We start from the raw sequence: 11131 nt of genomic DNA, 5'->3' as shown, positions 1-11131 counted from the left end.
GCTGAAGGAGGCACGCCCCTCTCAAGCCGGGGATGCACCAAACGGGCCACCCGCCACATCCCAGCAGACATCAACCGATAGCGACCATCCTCCGTTTAACAGCACCCAGCGGGTCGATACCCGTTCATCAACCATGCCAGGCTACGACAATGGCGCATCACCGGCTCAAACCTACCACTCCCAGAGCACCCATGTATCTGCATCTCGGGGATCTGGCTCCCCCTCTTCATATCCCTTCCATGCAGGCTCTACAAATCCCCCTCATTCGCTTGTCAGGCGAGACAGCAGCATCGCCGGTGTCTTAAGCAGCTTGCCAGCTGCACGACATCAGAGCCAAGAGCCGCGGTCGGCTGCTCTGGAGCTCTATCTGAGCCACTTGGCGATATGGCCGGATGCGATCCCTGCGCAGGTAGAGGATCATCTGATCAGCGTCTACTTCGAAAACGCCAACAGGAGATACCCTTTTCTCTTGAAAGACACATTCGAGACGTGGCATGCTTCTTGGAGGCGGAGAAACCACGAGCAGAGCCCGGGCGAATTATGGGAGGGGTTTTTCGTGAACATGGTAACTCGCAAACTACTGTCTCCTGCAATGAAAGTCCAATTGCTGATCTCATAAGCTCTTCGCCGTCAGCTTACTGCTTGACCCGAAAAGCCCTCTGAGCGTATCATACACATCGCAGGTAAGACATATCCCGGTCATCCTGAGTCAGGCTCTGCTAAATCATGAAGAACTTCTACGACCAAGCGGTCAACAACTATTTGCCGGCTGTGTTGCGGCATCCGAGCCGGCTATTGCACGTGCAAGCGTATCTGATGATGTCGGTTCATGCTTTATTCTCCCCTTCGACGGAGCAGATCTCCCTGATGATCTCTTCCGCAGTCCGGTATTGCGTGGTGGCGCGATTCCATCTGGTCGAGTCGGAACCAGAAGCCGTGGATACAGCCGCCAGGATCGAGATCCAGATGCGGCGAAGAGCATTTTGGGTCGCATACGGCCTGGATCGACTGGCGTGTGGTGTCTTGCGTCTGCCCTTTTCAATATCAGATGACAACATCACCGTTCCGGTAGGTTCGTCCCTTTCTGTTCATTTGACAGGGGCTGACAGAAGAAGCTCTTTGACAACATAGACGACTCTTCACTCTTGGATGGCTCGTTCGTGGCGAACGGGAGCGGTGTGATTACGTCCGTTTCCTCGGCGCTGCATAGAGAACGTTGTTTCCAGATTCAGTCGGAGATCCTCAATGTCACCATGAGGGCCGACTTCACCATGAACTTCGATTCGTTGTCGGACTGGAGATCCTATATTCTCTCCAAGCTGGAGCACTGGAAGTCGCAGTTGCAGCAGGCGGCAGATTCGAACACCAAGAGACCTACTGATGGGCGTTGGATCCTGATCGTTTACAACCATTGTCTGTTGTATCTCCATACGCCGACCAAAGCTAATGTTCGTGGTCCGGCTGGCGACTGGTCTGTCCGTGCCAGCACTCAGACGATTTCGATCTTTCGGAAATTCCAAGGCTACCGAACGATTCCTCATCCTATACTGGGTGTAAGTGTTTCCACCTCGACGTTGGAGCCGGCATATATTGACGAAGCATAGCTTATCAGCCAGTTCTCTATGGGCATCACGATCCTATATTGTCTCTGGGCCACTCCCCCGAAGTTCCGGACCGAGTCGTACGATTCCAAGCACATCTTCGAGGCCATCAGGGCTTGCTCCAACAACCTGGCCATCATAACGGAAAAGTGGGAGAGCACCAAAGACCTCTCCGACATCTTCGAACTGTTGGCAACGGAGATTCCACTGGCCGAAAGTGCCTCTTCCTCGGGGGAGCGAGCAGTCAAACGCGTAGGGGAGGCAGCAGCCGAAGAAATCCGCTCGAAGCTGCCTCGGATCAAGTCCCTGGTGCTGAACCGAGAGACTATCCGCATGATGGAAGAGATGATCAGTGAAGACTTTCCAAGAGACGAAGATGCAGCCATGGATACATATCCCACCAGCATGGGAGACCGGCAGGAGCTTTCCACCCCGGCTATGCCCATGTCGACTCAAACTTTCTTCACCAACGGGTTGCCTCTGTATCAGTTCCCCAGCCCCTATCTCGCGGGGGACAACTCCACCGCCCAGTTTGGGGCCCTTTCTCCCGGGCAAACTTTAGAATTCCCCGGCATCCTTTCTGGGTACGACATGTTTTGATCACTGTGATGGCTCGATGGGTTTACACAAGTTCATCAAGGAGGAAGCGCACAAAGATCTGTCCCACGAAAGGACCGTCCTGCTCCCGTCCCACACGCGCCATACCTTCTGCGAAGGCCTGATCGTCAAAGGCGCCCTGCTCCAGCTTTCGGTGCAGGATTTCTCGCACCGTAGTTTCGTCGAACTCCGGGTGCCCTTGCAGGGAAATCAACTTCCCTGGCACGTACATGCCCTGGACAGCACAACGCGGCGTCGAACCCAGGTTTTGCACCCCCTGGGGACATTCAACGACGATGTCTTGATGCGAGAATTGCAAATTCTAACCCCGTCAGTGAGCAAGAACCGGACATGGCTCGTGAAATGTCTCGCTCACCAATTGATGCTTCTTGAACAGAGCCTGGCCGGCAGGACTCAATTTGACAGGCAGCACAGCGGCTTCCCAGCCAGCCTTGTTGAGGCCCACTTCGACTCCCATGGCTCTTCCCAAGATCTGGTGGCCGAAGCAGATGCCGATGATCTTGACACGTCCGGTGTTGATGGCTGCCTGTGTGTATGCGACCAGCTTGTTTATCCACGGGACATCCAAGTACGCGGAATGCTCTGCCGAGGAGGGTCAATTTCTATCCTGATGATTGTCCGGGTCCATGAAGATGGATGGCCTTACTGGAACCGGTCATGAGAACTGCTTCGATCGAAGCGATGTCTGGGTATTCCGCATCGTCCTGGTCGACTTGCCACTTGGTGACGGCGATCTGCTTGGGATCTCGCTGGAGCAGGGCTTCGAACATTCCACCATACGTGCCATAGCGGGCTCGTGCCCCAGGCTGAGGTGTGTCACACTCGAGGATGGCCAGGTGAATTGGCGCAGGAGCAAAGATAGAACCCATGCTTGAAACCGCCGAGTTGATTCCACGGAGCTCCGGCACCGCACGAAGAGCTGTGTTGTAAAGGAGGGCTGTCCTCCTACCGGCCGAAAGTGCTATGACTGAAAGACGCGAACGGGTCGAACGGCTTGTCCTTCTATCTCCATGACCGATAAGTATGAGGTAGATATGCACGGCCAGTCTCCTGCCGGTGGTGGTCAAGAGATCTATAGCATGCGAGCATTGCTCCGCACGATGGTGTAGGACCCTGACACCCCTATGGCTGAATGGGTGTCGGACATCTGGACTCCTATCAGCCCCGATATGTTTCGGCGTTAGGGCTTCCTTAGGTGCTGGTGACAGCGGTGCTTCCGTCGCCGAAGAATTCTCTTGTAGGACAGAGTAGGGTATCCCTCCCGTGACGGACTCGGACTACTCCGATGCGTCTGTTTCTGTAGTAGTAGTACCACTCAGAAGCCTCAAAAGTGGTCGCTGCACACTCACTGCTGTTCCTGGCGGTCGACTGGGTTGGGATATCGTATCCAGGGCCTTCTCTGTAACAGCGTCAGAGAGAGTATGATCTCCGAAGAAGATCCGGTACTCTTTGAGTAATTGATTATTCAGTGCCTGCGTTGGATGGCGTATGGCGTATAACGTTATGTCAAAAGTCCACCGATGTCATCCGGATTATGGCCCTGTACCTTATATGTACTATGGCTCTGGAGCCTCGTAGCCTTGCGCGCCTGCTGGACCTTCGGCTCTGGTGCCTGCTCCGTGTAGGCGTCTCCAGGCATATCTAGGTAGACATCTCTAGGCAGTGGTTCCCCGGCGGTTAAGGTGTTCCCCCGCTGCAGTACTCCAACTTATAAGTTATCCTCTCCAAGCACACTTGCTCCATACCCGTCGAGCCGTCAATATGTTGTTGGCTCTCCTGCGGTTCCCCTCACACCATGTTATTAGGGAAATAAAGGGTCATTTCAGAGTACAGTACGTGTATCCTTGAAGATTTAAAGTATCCCCTCGCCCTATAGGTACCTTAGGTACCAAGCCTAGGTGCTTAGTCCCTATAGTAATGTACCTACTACCAGGTGCCTAACTTGAAACTCTTTTATCGTTTTTCTTGTTTGCCTTGCTAGGGGACGTGGCTCCTGATTTTTCACGACGACTACGACTACGACTACCACCACTACGGGTGCATTGTCTCGCTACTATACTACGATGACGACGACCACAACTCTTCTCTTCATCTGGCCAGAACCAGATACGATCTCCGTCGAATACCGGTCCCCAGCTGCAAAGCATCGTTAGCACCCACACCATACACCCTACACCCTAACCCTCCATCGACCACCCTACTACCTACCTGGTCTCTACCTGGTCTCGACGATCTTTCAATGACAGGCTGCATGCTTCCACTGCTGCTGCTCCCGACTCCGTTTCTCTCACCTCAATGTCCTAGTCCGGCCTACCTCCCACGAACCCCGCCGCGCAAGTCAAACCATCTACGAGTGTAACATCAGATAGTCAATTCTCATTCTTCTCCTGTCCACGTATTTCGACTGCAAATATCTGCTGCGATGCGGGAAAAAGAGAATAGGATACATATTGATAGAGTGAACACCAGTGATTCGATAGGTACACACAACCGCTACTTGTTTTTCTGGGCTCCACGCCGTGGCTCTGTTTGACTCATCCATCCCACGCACTGTCCGACCAACTCATCAATCTATCACTACGAAGACGCCTAATCCATCTGCCACTGCAGTTGGTTGAACACTTCAAGTTCGGCATTCAGACTTGTCTCACTTATTCAGTCTGCCTCACCATCCAGGTTCAAACGAGTTCTCCCAATCATCGACACAGCCGACCTCCATTTCGACCACATACTGCTACATCGGCCGCCTCGACTGTCACCCACTTGATCCTCCAAGAGGGAAACACCCCCTCAGACTCGCTGTCAATTACCCACTCCAAGCGCCGTTACCGCCTTGCTGAGGTGCCTCAGTCACATCCTCGTTTACCACTCCCATTCACCCCGTTCCTCTCGTCACACTTCCGACCCACGGCGCCTCTATCGCTATCACGGGAACCATCTCGGCCTACTCCGTGTCTTACGCCTGTCATTCGTGTCATCTCTGTCGACTTCCTTCGCACGGCCAACGGGGAAAATGTCATCTTGAAAGAAGATACAATTCCCTACCTTTCGCCGTCTTCTCCTCCAAGTTTGTCGTAACACCATCCTCCCGCATGATGCGGCATTCCTCGAGTCATGCTATTCCCTGCCGGCTCCTTGCCTCCGGGTCCTCCGATCGAGACAAAAAAGGCCTTGTTACTGCTCGACTTTCAGAATGATTTCGTCAGCCCGGAAGGAAAGCTTCCGGTCGCCAATGTAGTTTCTTTCCTCCCCAACCTCATCCCTCTCGTCGCCGAGTTTCGCGCTAAAGGGGAAGTTATCTGGGTCGGCACCGAGTACAAACAGCCTCGCTCGACAATTTCCGCCACAACCGGCGCACATTCCATCCTCCTCAGACACTCTCTGCGGCAGCAAGATCCAGACGACGGCACCAGTAAGTATCTCAACGCTCCTAGCGACGTACGCTCACCCACCGAAGACCCACTCTCGCCATCCCAACAATACGATGTCACACATGATCGGGAAGCATTCCTTGCGCCGCTCTTGATCGCGACCAAGTACCGGTGCTGCATTCCAGGTACGCCGGGCGCTGACTATCCGGACATCATCAAAAATGTCATTGACCCGCAACAAGATTTGGTCATCCTGAAGTCTCATTACTCGGCCTTTACAGAATCACCGCTTCTCGTACATCTACGGACCAGGCTCATTACCGAACTATACGTCTGTGGTTCATTGTCCAACATTGCTGTCTATGCCACCGTGCTGGATGCCGTATGTCACGGCCTTCAGGTCACCATCGTCGAAGACTGTCTTGGCTTCAACGACGAGAAATGTCACGTGGAAGCCATGCGTCAAATGGCCGACCATATGGGGGCCAACGGCATTGACTGTCAAGAGCTCCGCGACGATCTTGCAGGTCTGTTGGGCGACGTCGTGCACGAAGAAGAGTATACCACCAGATTCCAAGTCAGCCTGCCACCCCCTGCTCGCCGGACCAAGTCTCATACCTCGAGAAAGCAGATCCACAATTGGATTGCCGGCTTGGACGGCCAAGCAAATGAGGCCTTGGTGCCAGAAGATTCGGCGATGCTCTCAATACAGAGCGCGGAGCGGACCAACCATGGTGATGAGTCCGTCTCCAAGAGTGAGTCTTCACCAAGGGTCGTGCAGCCCCTTCCATCAGAGCGTAGCTCTCCACGGAAAAGATCAACGAGTGATGTCGATTCTCTAGAAGAACCTGTTATCCCTAGAATTTCACACAAAACTTCAGTCCGTCGTGCTTCCAACACTGCTTCCACTGCTACGCAAATGAAACGCAAGCAAAGCAGTTCTGCTACGCGAAAGAAGCGTCCGTCGAACGAGTCCCAGAGGAGGTCCCCTCCTTCTTTCACCCCTATCGCCATGGTTCAAGACCCACCCGCTCGCACTCAGGAACCTGAAGAGGCTGTCCTCCCCGAAAATGACCTAGGCCAGGACGAAAAGGTGACTCTTGATACGACTCCAGATGATCGCCAACCTGGATCAAGAAAGAAGGACAAGCTGGCCCTGACTTTCCTCGGGCCCGAAGACACGATTGGCCAGGGTGACAGTCGACTCTTTTTTGACCTTCTGAATTCGGAGGAAGCAGACCGGGCATTCCAGTCCTGCAAGGAGTCGATCAAATGGCAGAAAATGTTTCACCGCTCTGGCGAAGTGCCTCGTCTGGTGGCAGTCCAAGGAGAAGTCGCCGAGGACGGATCATGCTTCCCAATCTACAGACACCCTGCTGATGAGTCCCCGGAGCTGCTGCCGTTTGATTCAACTGTTAATATGCTGCGATTGGCTGCGGAAAGAGTGGTCGGCCACCGACTGAACCATGTTCTGATTCAATGGTACCGAAACGGTGAAGACAACATTTCAGAACACTCCGACAAGACTCTGGACGTCGTCCACCGCTCTAACATTGTCAACTTGAGTTTGGGGGCGCAAAGGACCATGACCCTACGGAAAAAGAGGTCCGCCGTGTCACCCGTAACTCAACATGGAGGATCAGAGATAACGAGGCCTTCTCAACGTATTCACTTACCTCACAATTCTCTCTTTGTCCTGGGCCAAGAAACCAATCGACACTGGCTTCATGCCATCCGAGCTGACAAGCGGCCTACTTCCCAAAAAGACCCTGCCGAACTGGCGTACGAAGGAGAAAGGATTAGTTTGACCTTCAGACACATTGGAACCTTCATTGATCCCACTGACAATACGATTTGGGGACAAGGGGCAACGAGCAAACAAAGAGAAGGGGCTCGACGATTGTTGACTGGCAGAAAAGCCGAAGAACAAGGCGAAGCCATGGTTCGTGCCTTTGGCCAGGAAAACCATCGGAGTACGGAATGGGATTGGGATGAATGGTATGGCAACGGATTCGACGTGGTCAATTTTGAGACCAAGAAAGCATGACAGCCTCGGCATTTGGCAATCAGAGGGACCCTGGCACTGACAAGATTAGCCAACGATCTTATGACGATCCATCCGTGCCGAGATCACAATCGTCTCCGAGATCACGGCAGTATTGATAGCCAATATCGACAGGACGCGTACTTGTTTATACGAAACGACATGACAAAATGAAGGACATGGATCTAAAGGGTTTCCGAAAGACCATTGGAAAAGTGGACATGGAATACTGATCGACGAAGGGAACTAAGGGCTGACTCAAGGCTTCCGAGAGGAGAAAAAGGTGATCTCATCTATGAGGATCAGAGAGCTGGAAAGATATTCAGCCACACGACAGCATATGACAACGAAAAGATACGGCCCGATGATGCATTACGGACGCTTGACGATTGATATGAGACGACACTGCACTGAGCCTGGCTTACTTGCAGACTTTGATGGGAACTTTTGCATAGCGCAGGATAACAGATAGAGACATGCGATGATTGATGACCTATTAAACATGTGTGGACATAGTAGTCAGACACTCCAAAGCCATAGGATAAGCGTAGGAAGTGTCTTCTCATCTTCTCTCTCTCTCGTCTTTTCTTTGTCCCACGGCCATATATGAGCTTCAGTGCTCATGCTCTACGAAGCTTCTCCAGAAACCGGAACTACAGGTGTGAACTATGCCATCGACGAACCAAGCTCACTTTACTCGTAATCGAATCAAGTGTAGAGAAGCGTAGCTTAGTAAAGAGGATGCGGTCATGTGAAATCCGTACACTGACGCCAGCTAAACTTGGTATTGCTCTAGTGTTCTTCATACACCTAGGAAAGCAGCTCCCCGAACATGCAAGCCCCGTCCGTCTCAGCAGTTCCCGCATTTCCGTCCTTTCGTCTCTGAATGGATTGTGCTGCAAAGCGCAGCTACCGGTCACAAAAAGCCCCCCCTTGGTTGCATAATCCTCACCACCGAAACGCCCATCCTGATTCCCCGCCGTTCATCAATCATAGTCTTCCACATCCACAACGGGCCACGGCCCAGCGAACCAGGGCACCATCTTCTGCCTGCCACTATCATACTTGTTGAACTGGCGTTGGCCCAGCTGCTCGACCCTTCATTTGCGTGTAAGTCTCTGGCATCACTCAGATGAAATAGTCTTGTGGGAGAGATGCCAGACCAAGAATGGTGCCCACGGTTCCGATAGCCATACCCGCGACGGTTGCTGCAGCAAACTTGACGAAGCTGCCACCAGTACTGGCACGGCTCTTGGTGGATTTGTGCTGGCTTCTCTTGACTTTCTTGCGTTGTGGCATCTCTGCATTCTGAAGCTGTCCATCTTCGCTAGTCCTCGAATCAGACTCTGAACGAGTCGGCAACTTGATTTCGAGGTCATTGTTGGTATCAGCAGGCTTCTCAGGTTCGAGTGACTTCAGTGTCGGCATGGCTGTCTTTTCCTGAACGGTCGATTCCGATGAGATTTGATCCGCCTTACGCTTCAATGCATTGTTGCCCAAGTCAGCGGAGCCTTTTCGATGAAATTGGTCAACAACGCTTGCAACCTCAACCTTTGGGAGTTTCTCATTCCGTGCTGCTGGAAACTGTGGGAGCCACACATCGTTGATATCGTCTGGCCAGAAGGTCGAAGATGGAATGACTGGCGTCTCTGAGGTGGCAGGAGGCGCACTCGGCGCACCATTGCTGGCATTGCCTGGCACTGGTTCGTAGAGGAAAGAGTTGTGCCCTGCCCAGGCGTAGTTGGAACGGCTTTCCTCAGGAGTAGTGTCGTCTGCAAAAGCACCGAGACGAATGTCCTGAATGAAGGGAGGGCCATTGCAAGGCTCGGCCGATGGCTTCACCGTTGCTGCATCAGAAGGATTTAGGGCACGAGCACCTTCACTCGAATAGGCGCCGGAGACGGAATCGTTTGATCGAGCTTCCGGGCTGTCGGAACTGCCTATCGACCCTGAACGGCTCTGTTCTCGTTGGCTAGCCGGCGACGTTACGTCCAGGTGTTGACCCTGATCATTGCGATCTGTTCCTTCGTCATCCTCGCAGCCATCCTCATCAGAAACGTCCATGCTCGAGGTCTCATTGTGGAGCTCGAATTTACCGGAGATGTTTGTGGTCGACATCGGGACATGGCCTGTGAGATGAAGGTGGACGCTTGAGTTGGTACTGTCGCTTTCAACCTCAATGATCGGCGCTGCAAGAGACGCTTTGTTCTTCTCTTCAGTGTGATCGCTCAGGCCGATCGGGCTAGAGGTAGGGCTTTCCATATGAGAGCGTTCGGCATCCGAAATGTAGCTACCTTGGTCGGAAACGTCGGAGTCAGGGACAGCAAAGGTGCGTGATGGTGGGATCACGATCTCGACGTCTGTCTCGCGAATCGAGTCTTGAACAACCTCAATTTCCCAATCGCCTTGCGCTTGTTCCTCCTCGTAATATGGCTCGTCTTCTTTGTCATGGGTATAGGCCTTCGAGCATTCCTCTTCGTAATATTCCGCCTCGCTGTAACCTGGCGAGAAAGAGTTGCGAGACATGTTTGGGAATGGGGGTATGGCTGGAGTTTCCGAAGGCGCACTGCTGCTGCGTCAACAAAAGCAATACCACGTATAGGGACATTGAAAGCTTACATCCCATCTGACCACTCCCAGTCCATCGCGACCTGGAGCGCCTTGAAATTGCCTACCCGAACATGAGCACCTTGCAGTTTAGTAAAGGGTGACCTGGTTAGAGCGAACTTACTGCTCCCTCTCGTCACGTCAGCACCCAAGGTTATGACATCTCCAGGCCAGATGGTTTCAGGAACGTTCGTTTTCAGTCTTCTGCCATCAAGATGGGTGCCGTGCATGGATCCGATGTCTTGAATCATGATTTCCTATTACTGTCAGACCGGGCAACAGTGAGGGGAAAGGATCGGCAGACCTCGGTAGACGGGTCTGCTGTAAGAATGCCATGGTCTCTCGACATGACTCTTGAGTCAAACCAAGCGTTTCCTGGGGCAGGTGACAGTTCTTCGGGACCGCTGAGTGTTCCGCGGCCTATGTTCACCTTCCATTCCGGATGTTGGAGCACGATCGTTCGTTCAGGAATGGTTTCATGGAGGTTGACATCTTCAAAGAATAGAGTCACTGTGATATGTTAGAGAATCTCAGCAGCCACAGTCTCGGGGGCTGTAGACGTACCACGTCGGGCGGGAGTAAGGTGAGGCATCCTGGCGAAGTGGGCGACGATGATTTGGACGACTGTGTGCTCGCTTCAGCTGGCCTTGCAGCGCGATGCGTCGGAAGAGCTGAGTTTCTTAGGATGATGAGACAGTGGTATTGGAAACAACAAGTTGTTGAAGAAGTGAGGTTTGGACGAGGTTGACTCGTGCAGGCTGCCGGAGGGGTCGAGGTCAAGGAAGGCCCGGGAACTAGGTTGATCTCTTTGGCCGCCGGGGGAAGTATTCAGTATTGTAGCGGCAGCCGGTTGGCAAACACAAGGAGAGGTGAGGATTTGGTGAGGTCGT

The 11131-nt window shown here is 53.0% G+C and overlaps 4 protein-coding genes across 4 annotated transcripts; 2 read left to right on the top strand and 2 right to left on the bottom strand.

The window, feature by feature from the left end:
- Positions 1-726: 726 nt before the first annotated feature.
- Positions 727-2201, top strand: A1O1_03225 (uncharacterized protein; the record flags this gene model as incomplete). Its single annotated transcript, XM_007724131.1, has 3 exons — positions 727-1068; positions 1116-1553; positions 1605-2201. The coding sequence occupies 3 exons, from the start codon at positions 727-729 to the stop codon at positions 2199-2201; spliced, it is 1377 nt and encodes a 458-aa protein (XP_007722321.1).
- A 22-nt stretch (positions 2202-2223) lies between these two features.
- A1O1_03224 (uncharacterized protein) lies at positions 2224-3088 on the bottom strand (the record flags this gene model as incomplete). Its single annotated transcript, XM_007724130.1, has 3 exons — positions 2224-2520; positions 2575-2801; positions 2866-3088. The coding sequence occupies 3 exons, from the start codon at positions 3086-3088 to the stop codon at positions 2224-2226; spliced, it is 747 nt and encodes a 248-aa protein (XP_007722320.1).
- Positions 3089-5333: 2245 nt separating this feature from the next.
- Positions 5334-7637, top strand: A1O1_03223 (uncharacterized protein; the record flags this gene model as incomplete). The annotated part of the gene is made up of 1 exon (XM_007724129.1): positions 5334-7637. One exon carries the CDS (start codon positions 5334-5336, stop codon positions 7635-7637), a length of 2304 nt encoding a protein of 767 aa, XP_007722319.1.
- A 1125-nt stretch (positions 7638-8762) lies between these two features.
- Positions 8763-10492, bottom strand: A1O1_03222 (uncharacterized protein; the record flags this gene model as incomplete). The annotated part of the gene is made up of 2 exons (XM_007724128.1): positions 8763-10200; positions 10254-10492. 2 exons carry the CDS (start codon positions 10490-10492, stop codon positions 8763-8765), a joined length of 1677 nt encoding a protein of 558 aa, XP_007722318.1.
- Between the last annotated feature and the right edge of the window lie 639 nt (positions 10493-11131).

Source organism: Capronia coronata (genome assembly GCF_000585585.1).
Source record: "Capronia coronata CBS 617.96 chromosome Unknown acBCG-supercont1.2, whole genome shotgun sequence".
Taxonomy (NCBI): Eukaryota; Fungi; Ascomycota; class Eurotiomycetes; order Chaetothyriales; family Herpotrichiellaceae; genus Capronia; species Capronia coronata.
Note: the sequence above shows the minus strand (reverse complement) of the source record. Positions and strands in the feature narration are given on the sequence as shown.